General features: G+C 39.2%; 1 protein-coding gene and 1 long non-coding RNA gene across 2 annotated transcripts in view; one reads left to right on the forward strand and one right to left on the reverse strand.

Moving 5' to 3' along the window:
* The window catches only part of LOC148133624 (uncharacterized), a 141787-nt gene that overhangs the window by 55198 nt on the left and 65825 nt on the right, over positions 1-20764 (reverse strand). The window lies entirely within an intron of this gene.
* The window catches only part of LOC148133627 (vomeronasal type-2 receptor 26-like), a 57873-nt gene continuing 53067 nt past the window's right edge, over positions 15959-20764 (forward strand). The window contains exons 1-3 of the mRNA XM_087952292.1: positions 15959-16113; positions 18294-18585; positions 19453-20289. Coding sequence (XP_087808418.1) covers positions 15959-16113; positions 18294-18585; positions 19453-20289 — 1284 coding nt within the window. The remainder of the gene's footprint in view (positions 16114-18293; positions 18586-19452; positions 20290-20764) is intronic.

Genomic DNA, 20764 nt, shown 5'->3' on the forward strand with positions numbered 1-20764 from the left:
AATATTTAATGGGATGTGAAAGGGAATCAACTATAAGAAATGAAGGTGACACATTTTAATTGGCAACTATAGATGAAACCTTGCTTTGTTATGTTTGAAATGTGGATATGGATTGAAATTGTACACAGGACAGATAAAATAAGTATAATTATTTTGAACATTATTTTGAAAATATCCTTGAAAAGGATATGTAATAGATTTTAGAAATGAATGAGAGAGTTACAAAATAAGCCTGAGGGAAGTATTTGAGGGGAAAATTAATGAAGAATATTTAAAATAGTGATAAGATATGAAATTGAATATGAAATATGAATATTTTTATTTTATTTTATTTATTTTGATTTGTCAATTGCTTACAAGATAATAAGTATAAGTATATACATAGTTATGAATACTATGAAATGGGTACATATAAGAAAAATAAAAGAAACAATAGGACAGGGACAGTAGGCACGTTGGTGCGCTTATGCACGCCCCCCTACAGGCCTCTTAGGAAAGGGGTGAGGTCAATAGTAGACAGTCTAAGGTTAAAGTTTTGGGGTTTGAGGAAGAAACCAGAGAGTCAGGTAGAGTATTCCAGACATTGACCACTCTGTTGCTGAAGTCGTATTTTCTGCAATAAAGTTTGGTGCGGCTTACCTTCAGTTTATATCTATTTTGTGCTCTTGTGTTGTTATGGTTGAAGCTGAAGTATTCATTGACAGGTAGGACATTGCAATGAATGATTTTATATACCATACTTAGATCAGACCGAAGACAGCATAATTCAAGGTTTTCTAGGTCTACAATTTCGAGTCTGGTGGCATAAGGTATTCTGCAATGAGTAGAGGAGTGGAGAACTCTTCTTGTGAAATATTTCTGACTTTCTCAACTGTGCTAATATCAGATACGTAATGTGGGTTCCAGACTGATGAGCTGTATTTGAGTATTGGTCTAGCAAATGTTTTGTATGCTCTAGTTAGTAGTGTGATATTAACAGAGAAAAAGCTACATGTAGGATTAGGTTAACAACTCTAATGCCTTTTTGGCTATGTAGTTACAGTGGGCTTAACACTTAGATCATTAGAGATGAATGTCAGCTTTCCATTCAAAATTCAAGAAAGAAATACTTGGACTCCTTTAATCAGAAAAAGATATATTTTACTGAAATCAAGTGGTAGCAACAAAAGAATTCTGAATCTGTGAAAATGGGCGCCAAATCACATATACAAAGTAATGGCAACATTCCCACCCCAATAGATCAATTGGCTCATCCAATTAAAAAGTTGTATAGATCATCATGTAGGCATCTCCAGTGATGATGAGGCTTCTGTCCGTTGACCTTGACATAGTTTGATAAAGGGTTGCAGCTGTGCATAGCATAGATAGAAACCTAAGCAAGAATGTACCCCCCCAAGCTTATACAGTTCTGGTTTGTAACACTTCCAGCTCACTTCCCATAATCATTTCCCCTCCTCCCCCCATTACTTATGACAGCCGAAAGAAGCAAAGTCAAGGGAGAAAAATCTTGAAGCCTGACATTCGGCCCTCCCAGAAAAGAGAGACATCAGTCCTAAGATAAAAATAGAAGGTGCATAGAAAATATACATGTAAAAGCAACATACTAATTTTTAGGTTTTATCAGGATATTTAATACGAAATGCCTTGATAAGTGTAGGAACTCTAACATCCTTCTCATTCACCCACTCAGCCTGGGAAGGAGGAAATGTTTCAAGCAACCAAATACTGGAGTCGACCCTTCGTTTTCGAGAATCCAAAGTTTCTTTAACTTCAAAATGTTGTTCACTTTCAATTCGCAATGGTACAGGGGGATCAACCTGAGTTGGTCTCAAGTCGGAGGTATGTTCAGGTTTTAACAAACTAACATGGAAAACAGGGTGGATCTGTCGAAGAGTTTTTGGTAATTTCAGTTGGAAAGCCCCAGGGTTCACAATTCGTTCAATTAAGAAAGGTCCAACATACTTAGGTCCAAGCTTTTTTTGACATTTGTGTAAGTCTGCAAATATCTGGTGGATAAAACCCTGACCCTGTCACCCACTTGATATGGTTTTTGTGAGTTCTCTTTTTATCTGCAATTTTTTATAAGCTTGATGAGCATCATCTAATGCTTTACAGGTAACTGGCCAGGTAAGCTGGAGCTGTGTTATCCATTCATCTAATGACTGAATGTTAAGTTTCTCCTTGGAAGCTTGGGTATGGGTACAAAGTCTTGTCCTGAAGCTTACTTTTAAACGGAGTAAACCCAGTACTACTATGTAAACCGAATTATATATGCCACCTCAGCAAATGGCAATTGGTCAGCCCAATTATCTTGCTGATAATTTATATAACAGAATCACACACAAAAAACCAAAGGTACTTAGTGGGACCCATTAGTAGAATGTCACTTAGAGACTCCACACGATACTTGAATTCATTTTCCATTTTTATGTGTCAGGACACATTTTTATAAAATTTAAAAGAGATAAAGATAGAATAGAATAACAGAGTTGGAAGGGAGATTAGAGGTCTTCTAGTCCAACCCCCTTCCTAGGCAAGAAACCCTACACCACTTCAGACAAATGGTTATCCAACATCTTCTTAAAAACTTCCAGTGTTGGAGCATTCACAACTTCTGGAGGCAAGTTCTTCCACTGCTTAATTGTTCTAAATCAAGCAATGAAAATTAAAATAATCCAACTGGTGCACTACAGTACTAAGTGGGAAATGAGTTTGTCCTTTCTCCAAACAAAATAATGGAATGAAATGGAACAGAACAGAACAGAACAGAATAGAATAGTTGGAAGAGACCTTGGAGGTCTTCTAGTCCATCCCCTGCCTAGGCAGGAAACCCTACCACTCCAGACAAATGGTTGTTCAACATCTTCTTAAAAACTTCCAGTGTTGGAGCACCCACAACTTCTGAAGACAAGTTGTTCCACTGATTAATTGTTCTCATTGTCAGGAAATTTCTTCTTAGTTCTAAGTTGTTCCTTTTCTTCAGTAGTTTCCACCCATTGCTTCTTGTCCTACCCTCAGGTGCTTTGGAGAATATATTTCCTAAATGCTGTATTTGCCAAGAGGAGTTCTTTATATAGAATTCCTTCCTAACTAATTAATTAATACTTCATATAAGTGTAGCCACCCATTCAGTTTATTCTCTGTGTGAGGTGGGTCATTCGTTTCTTTGACTTCTGACATGTCATAACCAAGTAAAATATGGAATTGGTGGCTCTTCCTAAGAGGGGAAGAAGCTTAACCTTGCCACCCATAGTGAGTCCAACTGACTAGTAGGGCAGGAAACCACACAACGGTGGCCCCTAAAGTCACCATAATACTTTAACTTTGTGCTTGAAAAAGATTCTCCCTTTCTCCAGCTCGGTGTTGGCTTTGAGTTCTCTCAGGGAGACAGAAGAGTTTATCCTTCCTTCTTCTGGATTAATTCTAGTGAATTTCCCCAGTATGAGGGTTTAGTCCAGCTGCTCCTGTATTCCCAGTGGAACTGGGTTGGACTGGTGGCCTCTGATGATGACAATGGAGAACATTTCATCTCATATCTGGTGCCAATTCTCAAGAGAAAGGAGACTCTGCCCGCCTTCACTGAAATATTGAAATCAGATCATTTTCATGCAATGAAGGAATTCATTATTTTTACAAAGCTGCTGTAAAGCTGAAGTGATTATTCTGTTTGGTGATTCTCAAACAAATGCACATATACAGTCATCTCTGCGTTTTCATGTAACGTCCACAAAATGATTGCCTCAGAAACTTTGGATCCTCTCTTCCCTATGGAAACACAACGTGGTGGCAGATAAAGACACATTCAAAGTTATAAAGCTTTAAAAATTTTGAAACAAGCATGACAGGTGAAAGTTACAATATCTACAATGCCATTTATGCTGTGGCCCATGCATTACATGCAATGTTTGGATCAGAGGCCCAACCAGCCATGATGAGCCTTGGAAAGAAGATCTCAAATGTCCAGTCATGGCAGGTAACTTATATGACTCTATAGCAGGGGGTCTTCAAGTCTTGGTAACTTTAAGACTTATGGGCTTCAAATCCCAGAATTCTGGGAGTTTAAGTCCACAAGTCTTAAAGTTGCAAATTTGGAGACCTCTGCTCTATATTCAGTTCACAGATCCTTAGAAAGGAAGTTTCCTGAATGTATTATTTCTTGAGTGATTAATATCTCAATGCTACCTTAATCAGAACAGAGTAAGGAAAGAATTGCTACAAAAACCCACTAATGTGAATTAAGAATAATGCTTGGTTGAAATGGGGTAGTGGGGTGAAAAGGGAATAAAGCAAACCAGTTGTCCATAAGACCCATAGAAGAAAAGACCTCGTCCATAGAAGGTCCTGAAAGGACCTCAATGTCTACCTGAGTTTCAAGGGTGACCATTTCTGGGAAGAAATGTCAACCCAAACCAAGATGACAATCTGGGTGTGTTTCCTTTTTTTAAAAATCAAAAAACAACAACAAATCCATCTTTCAATTATACAGTGTGGACTGGGTACATATGTATATCTTGTGCAAATGTTTATATTTTGTATACATTTCTTACTCAAGTTACATTCATGTTACAACTTATTCAACCTTATATATCTTATCATTATAACATTATCATTTAATTTCTTACTTTCCAGTCATTTATAAAATAAATCCCATATCATATAATATTCCACTTCCTCTTGTTCTTTAATTGCCAGTATTAATTTACTCATTTCTTCACATTCCATATATTTTCATAATCACCTCTTCCTCTATCGAAATCTTTTCATTTTTCCAATTTTGTGCAAATACAATTCTAGCTGCTGTTAATTTGTGTACAATTAAATATGTTTTTTCTTTACTATAATTTTCAGGTAAAATCCCCAATAAAAATCTGGGTGTGTTTCCAAGCGGTGCTTCAACAGGTCAGTTGAAATCCTAGTGGGCATAAAGTAGAACCTCTGCTCACAAATGCTTCTGACCACAACCAAATCAGGTTCCGACCAAAAAAAATCAATTTTTATTCCGTGGCCATTTCCCCTTCTGCACCATTTTTTTGTAAGTGCCAAATTTCCAAAATTAGGTTGGTCATGACTAAATTGAGTTGCGACCAAAGTTATGGAAAGAATTATGGTCATGACCAGAGGTTCTACTGTATTTGCAGAACCATCTCAGTTTCTCTCCGTAGGTAACATGTGAAAAGACACTCAATTCAATTCTTTTTAACCTTAATGTATATTTCTGTGGCTTAGAATCCTTTGTGGTTCCACCCAGTTTGTTTAGTTTGACCTTTGTTGTACTGCTATTCTTCTGGTGTGAAAGCAATATCTGTCAACCTCAGCATATAGAGTAGATTCAAAGATATTCCAACAGGTTCTGGTCTGGAATTCATCAGATCTTTCCCTACCAAAGTCTAAATGTTGGACCACTCTAGATAATGAAGTGAGGTAGATGCATTTGTCATTCACAAAACTGCGGGTCCAAATAAACACAATTAAGGAGAAGAGCAAACTGAATATTATATGGTATGGGATTTATTCTATCAATGGTTTAATAATAAAAATGGAAGTTAGAAATAGGAAAACAAAATAAAGATGATGTGTTAAAAAAGAAACAAGTTAATATGATGACTAATATGTTGAATACTACCTATATTTAATATTGTATGATCACAATATAATTAATAGGTGGACATTACTATGTTAAATATTGCAGAATTAATATGTAATGAAGGATTTTGTAACTTTGAGGATGTTATAACTTTTGATTTGTTTAACAAATATGTTTGTACCCAGACAACACACTGTTCAACTGAAGATAGAATGATTGTATTAAAAATAAAACAAATATATTTTTAAAAAAAACGTGAGTCCAAATGAACACATCAAAATTTATGTAACCAAGTATGACAGGAGCTATGCCATCTAGGAAATTTGGAATACAGAATTAAAATCTTTGTATGGAGGTATCCTTCTGATAAAAATAATTTTTGCAAACAACTCTACAAAATTTTGGGGCCACTGAGCCATCATTGTATTTGAACTCTGGGCCATCTCTGATTATTTCAATGATATCTTCAGGAGAGAGATATTTGTTGTATTTGAGTTGCTTATGATATTATGACCTTTGGTGATGTCATCTGATTTGTTGGTGTCTTCAAGACCAAATAAGATGGCATTTGGACGTTTCTGGTCACATTCCATGATGTCTCTGATGAGTAAGGGGATATCATATGTGGAATTATTTGATGGGATAGTAATTATTTGTGGTTTGGTGGTTATTTTTGGTTGTAGTTGTGATTGTAGTTGAGGTAGTAGTTGTGGTAGTGGTTGTTGGGTTGGGATTTGATTTTGAGTTGATAGGTAGTTGCTTATCAGTGCTGTTGTTTTTTTTCAAGAGAAATTAGGCTTTCTTGTATAATTGTTTCAAAATGTGTTGCTAAGCGTTTTCCTATTGAGTGATGAGTGATTCTATGCTATCAACTCTGTCAGGCAGGGTATTTGGTTTGTTTAGCTTAGGAAAACATGATGGACATAGACAAGGAAAGTATCTGATGCTTTTAGGAGATCAGCTAGGTCTTTGTTTAAGTTTAAGCAGGCAAGGTGGGCTTGATTGTCACATAGGTAGCATTAACCCTTTCCTTGCAGACTCTTAATACTACCTCATTACTTTAATCAAACACTGATTAACTCAATACCTCAAAACTTACAACTTTTCTACCTCATCACCTATATCTACGGTTAGATAATCAATTTCTATAAAATATTTTATTAATGGTTCAATTGATTTATGGTCCTAATTGATTAGTGTGACTAGAGTGTTTAGTGCAAATAGTGTTATTACTGACTAGTTGAAAAGATCAATATGCATGTAATTTTAATTGAATAGTAAAATCAATGATTTAGTGAATTTAAATGAACAGTGTGATTAATGATTAGTGTAATTAATTGATTAGTGTTTAGAATATTTAATTGATTAGGCTGATTGTTGCCCAGAAATATTATCTGACTAGAGATTACTGCAATTGATGATTGATTGGTGTGATATTGTTCCATTAATTAATTTAATCAACGTACCATCTTAACAAACCTACCATGACAAGAAAAAAATCCTATGCCAAAGCACTACCTACAGAGAACATAATCCCCACCAATGATCCACAAGACTCCTGCACATGCCTTAAATGCTACAAAAATCTAAAGGATAATGAAAACTCCATCAAATGTTCTCTGTGTAAGAAATACACTCATCATGACTGCTTGGGATTAACCGAGCAATTTATTCAATACCTGGAATCATCCAATGAGTTTCCATATTACTGCAATTCATGCAAACCCAAACTGGATCTGTTGGAAAGAATTGATACCATTGAAACCATAGTAGCATCCCTGGACGCATGCAAACCCAAACTGGATCTGTTGGAAAGAATTGATACCATTGAAACCATAGTAGCATCCCTGGACGCCGTAAAAGAAAGAATATCCAACCTTGAAAAAAAAAGAAACAACGCAAAAACCTGAACTTCCAATAGCTACAAACCACATCTCTACCCAACAACCACAACCCAGTCCAAAACCCAATCCACAAATAAACACAACCCAGACAAATATTGATATCCCAATCCTCATCAGAGAAGCTGTTGAGCGTGAACGGAAACGTCCAAACGCCATCTTATTTGGTCTAGAGGTCACCAATAACAATGATGACATCACAACTGTCCGAAACATCATCAGGGATTATCAAGCATCAACCATCTCCGCTGATGAAATACTTGACATTTCACGCATTGGCCGAGAGCTCAATAACAGTGACGGCTCTGTAGCCCCACGCCTGTGCAGAGTCATTTGCAAAAATGAAACAAGCAAACGTAAATTCATTTATACTATAAACTCACTCACCAAAAACAACACCAACCATAAGAACCTCCGTTGCCGCCCTGACCTAACCATACAGCAACGTGCCGCTCCCGTGTACTCCGCATTGAACTCAAAAACCGTCTAGACAATGGAGAGAAGGACCTGTACATTGACTACCATGCTGACTGTATCAAAAGTAAGCCACGCAACCCAATACTCAACCACTTTTACCCTCAACCACAACCCTACCTCAACCGATCCACCATCACCCAAGACTAGGCACGCACGCCCCCAACTACCTCAATTCCAACTACTGCCGGCCTTAAATGCAAACTACTCAATGCAAGAAGCCTCGTGAATAAAATACCTGAATTTCTCATCCTACTAAATATGGCTAACTTTGACATTATATTTGTCTGTGAAACATGGCTCAATGCATCTCTCCCTGACTCCATTACCACAGTAAGAGACTATCATGTTTACCGATCAGATCGTGAAAATCGTCGAGGAGGTTGGTGTTGCTATCTTCTATAAAAAATCCTTACATCTAAAAAATATCCAAGTTACCCAGGAGCTTGCTCTTCCTGAGACCATCATCTGTGAACTATCCTTAAATATCACAATTCGATTCTTACTATGTTACAGAGCACCTGATTATGACATCGAACATGTAAACAAGCTAAATACATTACTAACATGGGCTGCATCCTGCCCATACCCTTTTTATCTTTCTTGGTGATTTCAATCTACCTCATATTGACTGGACCCTAAATGAATGTACAACTGAAATCATACACACACAACCTTCTACAATGCTATTACAAATCTGGGACTCGAACAACTAGTAACCAACAACACTAGACTAAACAACTGCCTCGATCTCATCTTCTGCAATAGTTTGAATTTAATTTACGGAATACAAACTAAAGAACCCTTTTCCAGTAGTGACCACAATATGATTGACTTTTGTCTCAACATACGTCCACACAAAATCACCACAATGATGTAATTCCCAATTGTAACTTCAAAAAAAACAACTATGATCTTATAGACAATGATCTCTCATCCCTTGATTGGCAATCTCTATTCACTGGATGCAATACTGTTGAAGACCATTACAACATATTTTTACTTGAAGTCAAAAGAGTCATCAAACTATATGTACCAACAACAACTCCCAAAACAAAACAAAAAAGCAGATTACCCATATCAATAAGGAAACTTCAATCCAAAAAGAGATCACTCTGGTGGAAAAACAAATCTGGTCACGTTGCCAATTTCAAAAACTGATACAAAAATTTATGCCACCAGATAAAGACCGAATGCACCAATTATCACATTAAACAAGAGAAAACCTTCTAAGCACCAATTCCACCCGTGCTTTTTACAATTTTGTAAACAACAAACTAAAAGACTCAAGGTCCATCCCTCCCTTGATAGGACCTGATGGTAAAGACTGCAACGATGACACCATTAAAGCTAACATCTTTAACACATTCTTCGGCTCAGTATTTGTAAACAGCAATGGATCATGCCCAGTATTTCCTAGCCGTACCACAGATAACAACAATGATCTAATACATATCGATTTCACAGAAGACAATGTTGAAAAAGCACTACGCAACCTAAAACCATCTCTATCTATTGGACCGGATGGAATATGTGCCTACTTCTTAAGAAAGCTATCCACTGCCATAGCCAAACCTCTAAGCATAATCTTTGAAAAATCTTTCAGAACCAGCTCCTTGCCTAACCTATGGTCACAAGCCACAGTCATCCCCATCTTCAAAAAGGGAGACCCAAGCCTAGTTGAAAATTACAGGCCAATCTCCTTATGCTGCGTCACCTGTAAAGTCATGGAATCAATTATTAACCAATCCATCATCCTTCACTTACAGACAAATAACCTACTCTCCAATAAACAATTTGGTTTCAGAAAAAAACTATCCTTTAATCTGCAACTCTTACACTGCAAAAACATATGGACGACACAACTCGACCAGGGCAAAGCAATAGACGCAATCTACATAGACTTCTGTAAAGCCTTTGATTCAGTGGTACACGACAACCTACTCCTAAAAATAAAATCCTATGGTATCTCTGGACAACTGAATAACTGGATAGGAGCATTCCTGTCAAACAGACAACAAATGGTCAAAATCGGGAGCGTACTATCAAATCCAGTACCTGTCAATAGTGGTGTTCCCCAAGGCAGTGTTCTAGGACCAACTCTCTTCATACTCTACATAAACGACCTCTGTGATCATATTAAGAGCAATTGCGTTCTCTTCGCTGATGATGTAAAGCTGTTCAATACCACAGACAATACTGCTACCCTACAAAAAGATCTTGACTATGTATCAGAGTGGTCAAACAAATGGCAACTTCAAATCTCAACAAATAAATGCTCTGTCTTACATATTGGCAAAAAAAATCAGAAAATAAAATACAAGCTGAATAGTCAAGATCTTGTTGATGACTCAAGCTCTGTAAAGGACCTTGGAATACTCACCTCTAATGATCTAAGTGCTAGAGCCCACTGCAACTACATAGCCAAAAAGACATTAAGAGTTGTTAACCTAATCCTACGTAGCTTTTTCTCTGGTAATATCACACTACTAACCAGAGCATACAAAACCTTTGCTAGACCAATACTCGAATACAGTTCATCAGTCTGGAACCCACACTACGTATCTGATATTAGCACAATTGAGAAAGTCCAGAAATATTTCACAAGAAGAGTTCTCCAGTCCTCTACTGTTGTAGAATACCTTATGCCACCAGACTTGAAATTCTAGAACTTGAAAACCTTGAATTACGCCGTCTTCGGTCTGACTTAAGCATGGTATATAAAATCATACATTGCAATGTCCTACCTGTCAATGAATACTTCAGCTTCAACCATAACAACACAAGAGCACACAATAGATACAAACTCAAAGTAAACCGCACCAAACTTGATTGCAGGAAATACGACTTCAGCAATAGAGTGGTCAATGTCTGGAATACTCTACCCGACTCTGTAGTTTCTTCCCCAAACCCCAAAAACTTTAACCTTAGACTGTCTACTATTGACCTCACCCCTTTCCTAAGAGGCCTGTAGGGGCGTGCATAAAGCGCACCAACGTGCCTACCGTCCCTGTCCTATTGTTTCTCTTATTCTTTTATTTTTCTTATATGTACCCATTTCATGTATTCACAACTATGTATACATTTATACTTATTATCTTGTAAACAATTGGCAAATCAAATAAATAAATAAAAATAAAATAATTTTTTGCTTTCATTGATGGTTTTAAGACATCTGAAGCATGTACAGGAGTCTGGGAGGTCATTGATAGAGATATTATTTTTTGTTGTTGTTTGGTAATGAAGGATTTGGAGTTCTGGAGTTTCTGGCTGGTATGGTCAATGACAATAGTACATTAAACAATGACAATAGCTAATTAATATGATAGGTAGACAGTTACTTAATGAATGTTGGTAATTAATAACTGTTAATTGATAAGTTAGAGAACAAAAGAAAAGTAAGGTTACTTATTACTAAAATCAATCAATCAACTTATTACTAAGAATCAATCAATCAATCAATTGACTATATAATCAAAGATACAGTATTAAATCTCTATCAGTTCAATGAATCAGTAAATTAGTGGTCATTTAACAATTAATTATTATACTATTATGTGATAAATCAATTATTATAGACAAAGCATTATCTATAAATATTTGGTCTTCAGGTACTGAAATAGTGGAGGTAATGAAGTATTGGAGGTTTGTTGTGTAAAGTTCCTTTGTTTTTCCTTAAAGCCATGTTTTTGGTTTTTTGATTTGTTTTGTTTTTGTTTTAAAAAGGAACCGTTGCTGTTTGATAGATTTGAATGGAGAAGATTTGAATGAGCTCACCAATCATCTACTTTGGAGTTTGAAAAGGATGAGATTTGGGTGGGGTTTTGTGGAGGTTGTCCAATCAGCTGAGTGGGATTTAAATTCAGGCTGACTAATCAGCTGGGTGATTTATATGGAGACTATCAATTCTCCGTGAGTCTCCTTTGTTCTCCTAGTTGGTGGCCGTTTAGAATTATTTTTGGTGATTTGATTTAAATGGAGACTGTAGACATCATTCCAGTTCTTCCATCATCGAGTTCACAATCAATCTGTTTCAAAAGCACTTTTCCTGAATAAAAACCTTCTTCACACCTCTTCTTCTCGTGTAGTCCCCCCTTTTTTTCCTCCTTTCATCACTCTTTTCTCAAGTCGCCATTTAACTTCCAGAGTTAGAGGGTAAAAACATAAATTAAGCCACTGCCACTTAATCTCCACACTCACCCCTTCCACTCTGGAATCTTTGCTTTTTAAGTTGTTTCTGACTCAGGTCCACAATAAATCTTTGAGCCATTTACCCGCTCCTTCCTCCCACTGAAAAATGCACCGCCAATCTATACGGAGCCAGGTGAGACACTCACCCGCAGGTGGGTCGCTTCTAAGCTTGCAGTCCTTGCCGGCAGTTGCCACAAACCCACAGCTCGTTTATTCCCCGCGTCAACTTCCCTCTCCCGAGACCAGGCAGATTCTTTAGACCAGGTAGCTTCTTTTCACTAGGCAGCTTTTTCCTCTCCAGGCAGCTGAAAAATTTGTGATTTTTTTTGTCTAGATCCTAGCGGATCACCCGATCGCCTTACCCAACAAAGGGAAGCTGCACAAGATGGGATTCCTGGACCTGGCGGGAGCCCCTCGCTCCAAATCAGCTGGCTGCCTTTGTCCGAATCCTTATGCTGCTACTTTGTAGATCCCTAGGACCTAATCTATGTATTTTTGTTACTTTTGTTACTTCTACTCCTGTCTCTGAATTTAGTTACTGGTGCTTTTCTCTCCTTCAGGCCCCCAGCGGCGTGACTATGCATCTGCCTTGGTGGCCATCTTCCTCCCAGTCATGCATTTATTCATTTCACAGTGGCCTTTCTGGCTAGGAAATTGCCCAACAGCTTTAATGAAGCCAAGTTCATTACTTTCAGCATGCTGGTCTTTTACAGTGTTTGGATCTCTTTCCTCCTTTCCTTCCTGAGCACCAAAGGGAATTCCATGGTGGCCATGGAGATCTTCTCCATCTTGGCCTCTGGGGCTGGTCTCTTGGCTTGTATCTTTCTCCCCAAATGCTACATTATCCTACAGAGGCCTGATCTGAATCAGAGAGAAAATATAATGAGGCATAAGAATGTCTGATTTATGTGGAAAGTAGTAACTTTTACTTTAAAACTTTTATTACATTGAATAAGTTAACAACACCAATCTAAATTCCGTTTTCTGTGAGGTGGATAAAATTCAACATGGAAACACCCACGTCCTTCTTTTTGTGTAGAAAAAATCAAAGGCACTTATTTAGAATTGAAGAGAGCATCCTGGGCAGCAGCACATGTGAAAGGAATCTCTCTCTCTTCATGAATCAAAGCCAAAACACAGGTAAGAGAAGGCATGATTGATACAATGCTCGTTTATGGTTGATTAGTCTTGTGACTTCATTATTAAAATAAATAATGAGATACAACACATAGTCTACTTTCAGAATAGGCCAGATAGGAACAAATAAAGAGATAAAATACAAATGTGTTAATGCAAAAGGACTTCAGATAAATTTGCCTTGAGGCCATCCAGCTGGCAAGGCAGCCATATCTGTGTAAACTTGCAGAGGTTTCAAGTGCTCCCTGCAATTCTGCTTCCCACAAACCTTGACTTCTGATCTAGCAGGGAAGGTGACAAGAATGATTGGGCTGCTTCTCCTGCTGCTGCTTCTGCTCTTCTGGCTCCTGCCCCCAATGATTGCTAACAATCAATGGAAATATTACATGTCTGGTGATCTGGTTATTGGTGGGAATTTACCCCTGGCAGCTCTTATCCTCTCCAGTATAGAATATTTTCAAAATGAGCCAACACTTCATATTTATAAATTCTCGTAAGATTCACCTGAATGGAAAAATATAGATGATTGTTTTCTTTCTTTTGGATTGAGAAACTCCTTTTAGAAATACTTTTCTAGTGATGTTTGCAAAGATCCTTGTATACAACTTTGTATAGATCAGATTTCTGTCCTTTCCTCAATAAATAGCCAAATCCATGAAATAGGCTAGAATTCCCAGTCTTTGCAGAAGTCTTCCCTCTGGATGATTATACACCATAGGAATGTGGAGAGGGAAAACACCTTGGAGACTTTGTTGGCCTAGTAAAGATGTTCACTTATGTTTATTAGGACATAAAATCATGGTCTAAAATGCCCCAGAAAGCTCAGTCCTTTTCCAATGTGGGGTACTGCCAAAATCCCTGAGTTTGAGAATCAATATTTCTCATGAATAATGGCCTTCACTCCATCTGTGCTGTGACCCCCACTGGAGTCTTTGGGTCAGCAATGGTGACCAGACCTGAAGAAGCTGCTCCAAGAGAGATTCAAAGTGATTAGGTTGCAAGAGAAGCAAATATTTAGAATTGAAGAGAGCATCCTGGGCAGCAGCACATGTGAAAGGAATCTCTCTCTCTTCATGAATCACAAGCTGAACATGAGCCAACATGAGCAGCTTGTTGCTGATATTATTTGTCTGATGGAAGTGAAAAACCCACAGAGTCTGTGCTGAATCAGCAGGTATGAAGTGTGAAAAATATGAGGGAATCGTGGTTCCTCCATATTCTACATTGGTTAGACCACATCTGAATATTGCTTACAGCCTCAGAGACAGACCAGAACGTAGTGGCAGAGTGTAAGATTCTGGCAAGGACAGCTTGCACTGAATGGTACCAACAAGTAGCTGATGTTCTGTACAGGAACATATGCACAGTGTATGGACTGGACCTTCCCAAGCCCAGTTGTGATATTTCACACAAAGTTTTGGAGAACAACAGGGCTAAGATCCTCTGAGACTTCCAGATCAAGGCAGACATGCAGGTCCTTGCCAATGAACCAGACAAAGAGGTCGTAGAGAAGAAGACAGAGCTGGGGATAGATAGAGATCATGTCAAATTACAGCAACGTCAAAAAGAAGTAGGATAGGAAGCTGGAGAAATTCAAAGGCCTAAAGGAGGAAGTGGAGAATATATGAAAAGGCAAAAGGGGTCGTAGTGATAGGGGTCTTTTGGGCTGTTGACTCTTAAACTGGTAGAGGGGCTCCAGCAGATCCCAGGAATAATAGCAGATGCCCAGAAGAGTGAAGTGCAAGGAACTGCTAAGATAACTGTGTCCGTCCTTGTCTTGCTTGATTCAGTGGTGACTGGGGAGGAGAGACCCCACCCTGGATCTTCTTTATGTGAGGTATCACAGGGCTCAGTGCTGTCCCCTCTCCTGTTCCACATGTACATGAGACCCAGAGTAAGCTCATCCAAAGTCATGACGTGAGGTATCCTTGATATGTTGATGATACTCAATTGTACATCTTTTGTTCGGGTAAATTAAGCATAATTGTGCATGTCCTGTCCTCTTGGATGAAGGATGCCCTGGCCAAGTCCTGGTTGGACTACTGCAATGCGTTCCATATGGAGCTGCCCTTGAAGAGTATCCAGAAACTTCAGCTGGTGCAAATTGCAGTCGCAAAAAAAGTTATGCATGTTTCTGATAGGGCACATTATCTCTCTGCTTGCTGAGCTTCATTGGTTGGTCTCATCACAACAGACTTGAGGACTGTATTATTATTCTATAAAGGTTTAAGCAATTATTGTCTTCTTTATTTACAGTTTTTAACTGGACTGTTGTATGCTGCTCAGAATCCCTTTGCATGAGATGGGTAGCCATATAAATGTGATCAGTCAATCCTTTCCATTTCTTGTCTTGGGGGTATAACTAAACCAGGTATTCCATCTCGATATTGACATGACTGCTCACACTTCCTAGGGTACACCTGACTGCCTCCATACACCATTAGCACCCATTCTATCTGAACATAGTATGACACAGGCCAAACTCCATCTTCTGCACAGGTGTTCACTTTCAGGTAGGTCAAAATCTCAATTCTCAAGTCTATCTGTTCTGTGGATTAGCCACAAGAGACACAAACATGTTTTTCCCCACCTGATGTGCAAATGACATATATTGCTCAGTGGGTAGGACAATTGCTTTTCCCTGAAATCATCAGAAGAACAGTAATTCTTAATGTCTCCCCTGGAGATTTCAACCCACAAAAATCTCCAAGGTAAAACTTGCTTTGAAAAATATGCCCTGGTGGAGGACCTCACCTGGTCTTCCAGAGAGCTTACTCTGAGCTTTGGTATGACTCAGCTGCCCTTTGTGTCAAAGCCAAAACACAGGTAAGAGAAGGCATGATTGATACAATGCTCGTTTATGGTTGATTAGTCTTGTGACTTCATTATTAAAATAAATAATGAGATACAACACATAGTCTACTTTCAGAATAGGCCAGATAGGAACAAATAAAGAGATAAAATACAAATGTGTTAATGCAAAAGGACTTCAGATAAATTTGCCTTGAGGCCATCCAGCTGGCAAGGCAGCCATATCTGTGTAAACTTGCAGAGGTTTCAAGTGCTCCCTGCAATTCTGCTTCCCACAAACCCTGACTTCTGATCTAGCAGGGAAGGTGACAAGAATGATTGGGCTGCTTCTCCTGCTGCTGCTTCTGCTCTTCTGGCTCCTGCCCCCAATGATTGCTAACAATCAATGGAAATATTACATGTCTGGTGATCTGGTTATTGGTGGGAATTTACCCCTGGCAGCTCTTATCCTCTCCAGTATAGAATATTTTCAAAATGAGCCAACACTTCATATTTATAAATTCTCGTAAGATTCACCTGAATGGAAAAATATAGATGATTGTTTTCTTTCTTTTGGATTGAGAATCTCCTTTTAGAAATACTTTTTTAGTGATGTTTGCAAAGATCCTTGTATACAACTTTGTATAGATCAGATTTCTGTCCTTTCCTCAATAAATAGCCAAATGCATGAAATAGGCTAGAATTCCCAGTCTTTGCAGAACTCTTCCTCTGGATGATTATACACCATAGGAAAGTGGAGAGGGAAAACACCTTGGAGACTTTGCTGGCCTAGTAAAGATGTTCACTTATGTTTATTTGGACATAAAATCATGGTCTAAAACCCCCCAGAAAGCTCAGTCCTTTTCCAATGTGGGGTACTGCCAAAATCCCTGAGTTTGAGAATCAACATTTCTCATGAATAATGGCCTTCACTCCATCTGTGCTGTGACCCCCACTAGAGTCTTTGGGTCAGCAATGGTGACCAGACCTGAAGAAGCTGCTCCAAGAGAGACTCAAATTGATTAGGGTGGAAGAGAAGCAATTGGGGAGGATTCCAGTCATGGAAGCAAAGTGAAGAAGGGAGGTTTTATTCTGAAAAGGCAACTGGGATTATTATTTTTTTTTGAGGAAAAAACAAGATGTATCACAAATTGGGAGTGATCAAACAGGCTGAAAGTTTGCCTACTAGTAAAGAAGGAAAAGAAAAAGAACTAAAACACATCAAGGAATCCCCCAGAACTTGTGGCTAACCTAGCTGGGCCTTCATCAAATCCAAAAAATGACCCAGCATGACCTCCTCTGCTACAGACAAGGGAGAGACTAACAACCAAGAATACATTAAGGCAGAAACTTAAGGATAAAAAACAAAATGAGCAACATGGTATATGCAACACAATGCAGTGAGCCATGTGCAGATCTGTTCATTGGGGAAACAAAATAGCCACTTCAACAGCACATGGCACAACATAGGAGATCTAAGCCATCAGGACCAGATTCAGTGGCCCGTCTGCATTTGAAAGATAAGGGTCACTCTTTTGAAGACAGCAAGGTCTACCTTTTGGATAGAGAGGACCATTAGTTTGAAAGAGGGGTCAAAGAGGCCATCTATGTTAGAACTGAGCAACCCATCCTCAACAGAGAGGGAGGGATAAGACAATGTCTATCCCCCAATATGTGATGCAGTCCATTTGGCTGTTCCAAGAAAATTCCACATTTCTGACTCAGGTGACCCTGAGCTCACAAGTAAACCCCCAAGTACCCACCATGGTACCCACAGAGCATTAAAACCAGTTGACTTCAAAGAAAACACAACCTTTCCATTCTCCCTCCCACCAACTAATCTCAACTGTCAGTAGCTGTCCTTCCATCTCCGTATGCATACATCCAATACAATTGATGAAACGTCCAAGGTGAAACATTTTGTTTTTTTTTCCCTCAAAAATCAGTCCAGTTGCCTTTCCAAAATAAAAGCCACTTTTGATGCAACTATGACCTGGATGATTGAAAATCTTCATGGACATATGAAGAAGGAAGGGATGGTAGAATCGTATAAAATTTTCCATGATGTGGAGATAGGGCCTTTCTCCTCTCTCACTAATCCTAATAATGAAACTTGGGACTTGCTGTTGAAAACTAACCCAAAAAATATGACAAGGCAAAGTCCACCTGCAGGCAGGATTTCCTTGCAAGGTCCCCTCTGTTTTTTCTCACTATAGGCTTATACCCAAAAACTTCCAACAGTTCCTGGCCTTAATGTTTGCAGTTAAAGAAGTCAACAAGGATCTGTTTCTCCTCCCCAACATCACCCTTGGCTTCCACATCCAAAACAATTACCAAAACGAGTGGTGGATTTCTTCGATCAGCCTCTCCCTGCTCTCCACACGAGGCCGAATGGTTCCAGGCTATAAATGTTACATGAAGGACCCTCTACTCTCTGTCATTGGATGTGATGACCCCAAATCCTCAAGGCTGATGGCTTCCATCTTCAGCATCTTCAAGATCCCACAGGTAAGCACTGGATACAATATGGAACACACAAAGAACAGAAATACACACAGAAGCTAAGAGTGAAAGCAAAGGTGTTACGAGCGGACACACATCAGAATAATTTGATTTTGACCATCCATCCTATAGTTGATTTCTGTATTTTTTATGTGAAGATACATTTTTATATAACCACAAAGCAATATTGATATAATTCTGAAAGAGGAATTACTTCCTGACATTCATAGAAATTTATCATCTTTCTGCACCTTTCAGTGGAGTTTATTTTCTGCGTGGATGTTTTGTTCCTTTGACTTATGATCTATCACAGCCAGGCAAAATAGGTAACCGATGTCTCTTCCTTAGAAGGGAGGAAGTTGAAGCTTTCCACTCACAATGAGTAAATCTGACTGGTGGGGCAAGAAATCACACAATGGGGGCCCTTAAAGTCACCATTAAAGTGTACATTGTGTCAGGGTTCTGACCAATTCCATAATAAAATTAGCAGTCTCAAGCCATTTAGAAAGAAAAATGTTGGCTCTACCTATGGGAAGCCATGTTGGCTCTACCTATGGGAAGCCAGCTCTCACTTCACTCAATTTGCACCTTGGCTCTGACCCTCTTTCCCCTCCCCCCAAAGTGTGTTACCAGTCACATTATCCAATGAAGCAATTTTGAAGGTCGTATAAGTCACTCCCTCCAGCCATTGTGGGTCTCCGTGGAGATGGCTTTGACTTTGGCTGGCAAGGCTGTGTCCTGTTTTGACTGAGGTGTGAATTCCTTGGTGCAACTGCGAGGCCCATCCCCCAGCCTATGGAAACTCGGGAGCAGGTCAGGGAAGCTTTGCAAGTCAACACTTTGTCTCTAAAAAAGGATTTTCATTTTCTCCAGCTTGGTGTTGGTTTTGAGTTCACTCAGGGAGACAGAAGAGTTTATCCTTCCTTCTTCCAGATAAATCCCAAGGAATCTCCTCAGTGTGTGGGTTTAGTCCAGCTGCTCCTGTATTTCCAGTGGAACTGGGTTGGGCTGGTGGCCCCTGAAAATGATGATGGAGAACTTTTCACCTCATCTCTGGTGCCAATGCTCAAGGAGAAGGAGATCTGCCTGGCTTTTGCTGAAGTGATGAAATCTGATTTTCCTGCTACTTCAGATTCAAAATTACAACTTATTTTCAACACTTGGTCTAAAGGGGAAGTGATTATTCTGTTTGGAGACTCTAATACTATTGCAAATGTACAGGCAGTTGTGCATGCTTATGGCATACTTAGAAAAGCATCATTTCTGAAAGTTTGGATCTTTACATCCAATTGGAAACTTAATGTGCTGAACTCTCAATATCTATTGAAAGTTATAAAGCCCTTCCATGGGGCTTTGAATTTTAGGCACCACACTGGGGATGTCTCAGAATTCAGCCGTTTTCTCCTGTCTTTAGACCCTTTGAACCCACAAGAAGATGTCTTTCTCCCACTATGGTGGGAATGGGTCTTTGACTGCAACATCCACAAGCCTGGAAAGACCCCTCCAAAGGGGAAAAAACCATGTACAGGAAAGGAGAATTTACAGAATCTGCCATCCTACCTGTTTGAAACAAGCATGACTGGAGAAAGCTACAATATCTACAATGCCATTTATGCTCTAGCACAGGCATTACATGCAATGCATGGATCCAGAGGGCGACCAGCCATGCTGAGACTTGGAGAGAGGATCTCAAATGTCCAGTCCTGGCAGGTAATCTCTGGGTGTCAGATCTGCCACCTCACTTCTTCTTTTGTGTTAGTTCAGGGCCAGCCTGCCATAGACGCTGGAGTGGAGGGAAGGTTTTTGGGAAGGGGAATGGAGCACCTCTGATGTACTTTGGGCCAGCTGGAGAAAACATCTGAAGGACAACCGGCCAGAGAGAAAAGTGCAGCTGCATTCCAAGAACTGCCAAAAACTTCTCTTTTGATTATGATTGGGCATGAGGGGCCAATGGGAGGACAGGCCTGGAAAACAGGGGAAGTTTACGGGGGAATTGACATGGGATCCTCAAACTTGGCTTTGCCTTACTGTACTTCCTTTGACTTTGGCAAAACTATACCTTGCCCTCAAAAATGAAGTCAATGGACTGTTTCTGCCTTCTGAGTTGGTGTGGTGGTTATCCGACAGCAGGTGCAGATGGCTGAGGGGAGCGAGGACTCAGATGAGGGGCCAGGACCATTAGGGA

Source organism: Notechis scutatus, chromosome 1 (genome assembly GCF_049901735.1).
Source record: "Notechis scutatus isolate UNSWTSFEM ecotype Mainland chromosome 1, rNotScu1.2, whole genome shotgun sequence".
Lineage (NCBI taxonomy): Eukaryota > Metazoa > Chordata > Lepidosauria > Squamata > Elapidae > Notechis > Notechis scutatus.